At 52.7% G+C, this 4,282-nt stretch overlaps 2 protein-coding genes across 2 annotated transcripts in view; both read left to right on the top strand.

The window, feature by feature from the left end:
• LOC138365276 (ribosome-binding protein 1-like) overlaps positions 1-2,535 on the top strand; it is a 3,505-nt gene extending 970 nt beyond the window's left edge. The window contains exon 2 of the mRNA XM_069325555.1: positions 1,668-2,535. Within this exon, the coding sequence (XP_069181656.1) occupies positions 1,668-2,535 (868 nt within the window). The remainder of the gene's footprint in view (positions 1-1,667) is intronic.
• Positions 2,536-2,584: 49 nt separating this feature from the next.
• Positions 2,585-3,644, top strand: LOC123759914 (ribosome-binding protein 1-like). The gene is made up of 2 exons (XM_069325554.1): positions 2,585-2,611; positions 2,877-3,644. Exons 1-2 carry the CDS (start codon positions 2,585-2,587, stop codon positions 3,642-3,644), a joined length of 795 nt encoding a protein of 264 aa, XP_069181655.1.
• Positions 3,645-4,282: the final 638 nt, after the last annotated feature.

Below are 4,282 nucleotides of genomic sequence, written 5' to 3'. Positions count from 1 at the left end.
CTCAAATCTGGCTTAAAGGATTTGGATGGAGGTGGCTTAATCACAACTTCTTCTTAGTGCACTTCATTGGTTGGCCACCTGTACACGGTGTATAGGAGTTTCCATTACATTTCGTGGATATTTGCGTTTCCAGTTTGCACTTGTATCCTTATTCCACTTGACCTTTTTTCCTCTCTGTATCTTGTATGCTGTGACCATATCACTCTTTCTTCCCACCTGAGGTTTGTTATACTCTGTCACCTTAACCTATTCTCGTAGTTAAGCCCCCCCCCCTTATTTCTGGCTTAACTAGCTTCGTTATTTCTTGGCTCTGTTACAAAACTCTGCGTTTTTCAATTTGTATTTTGTGCGTGAGAAGTTGCGAATTTGAAGGCAGTGCTGCATATTCCAGTAACTGTCTGACATAGGTAGAGTAGTTTGTCGAATCATTATTTTGATAAATGATTCACACACGTTTGCCAGCTTCCCTTGCGCTTTCTAGATGGTGGTGGGGGGTATAGGTTTTGGGGGTAGGTGGAGGTGGGTAGGAGGAGGAGGTGGGCAAGAGGTGGAGGTTGGTAGGTGGGGGTAGGAGGTGGAGGTGGGTAGGTGGAGGTGGGTAGGAGGTGGAGGTGGGTAGGTGGAGGTGGGTAGGAGGTGGAGGTGGGTAGGAACTTTATTTTTTTCTGGGTCTGGGGTGCTGGTGGAAGCGGGGCACTGTAGTGGGCGCATGAAGACATGTCAAAGCTGCAGGAGCAGACAACATGAGGCGCGACATGAACCCACTGACAGCTGTCAGCGAGAAGTGATGGCTGCGCAGATTGCAGGTATCAGTTACTGACGCTGTGACGAGGGCGTGGAGAGCTGTCAAGAAAAGGGGGGTGGGTGCATGGGTGACCACTTTAGAGGAAGTTTATGTTGATAAATCAAGGCAAGGTAGGGGAAGATATTACCTATGAGAATTGACAAATACAAGCTTGTGATATCAAGGTCATTTGAGAAGGGAGTTAGAGGCGAGGAAGGGGTAGAGAGGATGGGGGGAGGGGGAGGATTCGAGACCGGGAGAGGGTTAGAGAGGAGTGAGGGGAGGAAATATTGGAAAATGGCGGATGTTAGAAGGTGCTTGGAGACCAGCAGCGGGGAAGATCGGAGACATGACCAGTGAAGGAAAAGGGGGAATAGGAGGATGAGAGGAATAAATCGGAGACGAGAGTGGGCACTGAGGGAGAGACGGGAGACACAGTGTATATATATAGTGTTGGTCAGAATAAGCAGACGACCCACACGGACAGCTGGAGTGTCCAGCTCCTGGGACAAACTCCAGTGTCCCAGGAGTTTGTCCCAGGAGCAGTGTCCACCTGTCATGGGACAAACACCAGGAGTGGACGAAGTAACTGCTAAGAGAGAGATACTCAACGTATATAATGAGCTAGAATGAACAAAATACATGCAAATCTAAGATGGGGAGAATGATGCTCGAGGTTGGCGATGAGGGAGAGAGAGAGAGAGAGAGAGAGAGAGAGAGAGAGAGAGAGAGAGAGAGAGAGAGAGAGAGAGAGAGAGAGAGAGAGAGAGAGAGAGAGAGAGAGAGAGAGAGAGAGAGGGAGAGAGAGAGAGAGAGGGAGGGAGGGAAAGCGATGACTAGAAGATACTGGGACCAGCCATCATGGAGATTTTATCTCCAATAGCGCTAATGATACTGTGGGTGAGAATGATCGCTGCTGGGAGGGTGCTCAGGGCGAGAATGATCGCTGCTGGGAGGGTGCTCAGTGCGAGAATGATCGCTGCTGGGAGGGTGCTCAGTGCGAGAATGATCGCTGCTGGGAGGGTGCTCAGTGCGAGAATGATCGCTGCTGGGAGGGTGCTCAGGGCGAAAATGATCGCTGCTGGGAGGGTGCTCAGGGCGAGAATGATCGCTGCTGGGAGGGTGCTCAGGGCGAAAATGATCGCTGCTGGGAGGGTGCTCAGGGCGAAAATGATCGCTGCTGGGAGGGTGCTCAGGGCGAAAATGATCGCTGCTGGGAGGGTGCTCAGGGCGAGAATGATCGCTGGGAGGGTGCTCAGGGTGGGAATGATCGCTGGGAGTGTGCTCAGGGCGGGAATGATCGCTGGGAGGGTGCTCAGGGCGGGAATAATAGCTGGGAGGGTACTCAGGGCGAAAATGATCCCTGCTGGGAGGGTGCTCAGGGCGAAAATGATCGCTGCTGGGAGGGTGCTCAGGGCGAGAATGATCGCTGCTGGGAGGGTGCTCAGGGCGAAAATGATCGCTGCTGGGAGGGTGCTCAGGGCGAAAATGATCGCTGCTGGGAGGGTGCTCAGGGCGAAAATGATCGCTGCTGGGAGGGTGCTCAGGGCGAGAATGATCGCTGCTGGGAGGGTGCTCAGGGCGAGAATGATCGCTGCTGGAAGGGTGCTCAGGGTGAGAATGATCGCTGGGAGGGTGCTCAGGGCGAGAATGATCGCTGGGAGGGTGCTCAGGGTGAGAATGATCGCTGGGAGGGTGCTCAGGGCGAGAATGATCGCTGGGAGGGTGCTCAGGGCGAGAATGATCGCTAGGAGGGTGCTCAGGGCGAGAATGATCGCTAGGAGGGTGCTCAGGGCGAGAATGATCGCTGCTGGGAGGGTGCTCAGGGTGAGAATGATCGCTGGGAGGGTGCTCAGGGCGAGAATGATCGCTGGGAGGGTGCTCAGGGCGAGAATGATCGCTGGGAGGTGCTCAGGGCGAGAATGATCGCTAGGAGGGTGCTCAGGGTGAGAATGATCGCTAGGAGGGTGCTCAGGGCGAGAATGATCGCTGGGAGGTGCTCAGGGTGAGAATGATCGCTGGGAGGGTGCTCAGGGCGAGAATGATCGCTGGGAGGTGCTCAGGGTGAGAATGATCGCTGGGAGGTGCTCAGGGCGAGAATGATCGCTGGGAGGGTGCTCAGGGTGAGAATGATCGCTGGGAGGGTGCTCAGGGTGAGAATGATCGCTGGGAGGGTGCTCAGGGCGAGAATGATCGCTGGGAGGGTGCTCAAGGCGAGAATGATCGCTGGGAGGGTGCTCAGGGCGAGAATGATCGCTGGGAGGGTGCTCAAGGCGAGAATGATCGCTGGGAGGGTGCTCAGGGTGAGAATGATCGCTGGGAGGGTGCTCAAGGCGAGAATGATCGCTGGGAGGGTGCTCAGGGCGAGAATGATCGCTGGGAGGGTGCTCAGGGTGAGAATGATCGCTGGGAGGGTGCTCAAGGCGAGAATGATCGCTGGGAGGGTGCTCAGGGCGAGAATGATCGCTGGGAGGGTGCTCAGGGCGAGAATGATCGCTGGGAGGGTGCTCAGGGCGAGAATGATCGCTGGGAGGGTGCTCAGGGCGAGAATGATCGCTGGGAGGGTGCTCAGGGCGAGAATGATCGCTGGGAGGGTGCTCAGGGCGAGAATGATCGCTGGGAGGGTGCTCAGGGCGAGAATGATCGCTGGGAGGGTGCTCAGGGCGAGAATGATCGCTGGGAGGGTGCTCAGGGCGGGAATGATCGCTGGGAGGAAGCCATGAAAAAAATAAAAAATAAATTAAGGAAAAATGGGAAGATATCTGAGGGAAAGTGTATTTACTATTTGTGCCAACAACATCGAGCTATTAGCTCCTGGACCCCGCCTCTCTATCCCACTTATTTTTCTTCTATTATGTGAACTACTTTTTTTTCTCACACACACACACACACACACACACACACACACACACACACACACACACACACACACACACACACACACACACACACACACACAATAGGAACGTTCTCCATTGAATAAGGGAGTACCTAAGCAACAAAAGGCAGCGAGTTACCGTGAGGGGTGAGGTCTCAGATTGGCGAGACGTCACCAATAGCGTCCCACAATGTTCAGTCCTTGGACCTATACTGTTTCTGATATATGTAAATGATCTCCCAAAGCGTATAGAATCGTTCATCTCATTGTTTGCTGATGATGCAAAAATTATGAGAAGGATTAAAACAAAGGAAGATAGTAATATGAGGCTACAAGATTAACTAAGCAGATTGAATGAATGGTCCAACAAATGACTTCTAAAGTTAAACACGAGAAATGTAAGTGAATGAAAATAGGCGGTGGAAACAGGAGGCAAGACACAGGATACAGGATGGGAGATGAATTACTGAAAGATTAAACGGACAGAGAGAAAGATCTAGGAGTTGATATCACACCAAACCTGTCTCCTGAAGCACACAAAATGAATTACATCTGAAGCATACGCGAGGCTGCCTAACATCAGAACAACCTTCAGGAACCTGTGTAAGGAATCATTCAGA

Source organism: Procambarus clarkii, chromosome 16 (genome assembly GCF_040958095.1).
Source record: "Procambarus clarkii isolate CNS0578487 chromosome 16, FALCON_Pclarkii_2.0, whole genome shotgun sequence".
NCBI lineage: Eukaryota > Metazoa > Arthropoda > Malacostraca > Decapoda > Cambaridae > Procambarus > Procambarus clarkii.
This window is presented reverse-complemented; position numbering and strand designations above follow the sequence as displayed.

What these genes read in the sequence shown, in the direction of transcription:
- LOC123759914 (XM_069325554.1), top strand. Translation starts at nt 2,585, where the DNA reads ATGATCGCTGCTGGGAGGGTGCTCAGG. An exon ending in CTGCTGGGAGGGTGCTCAGG is followed by an intron (nt 2,612 to 2,876) that starts GTGAGAATGATC and finishes GGAGGTGCTCAG; the next exon opens with GGCGAGAATGATCGCTGGGA.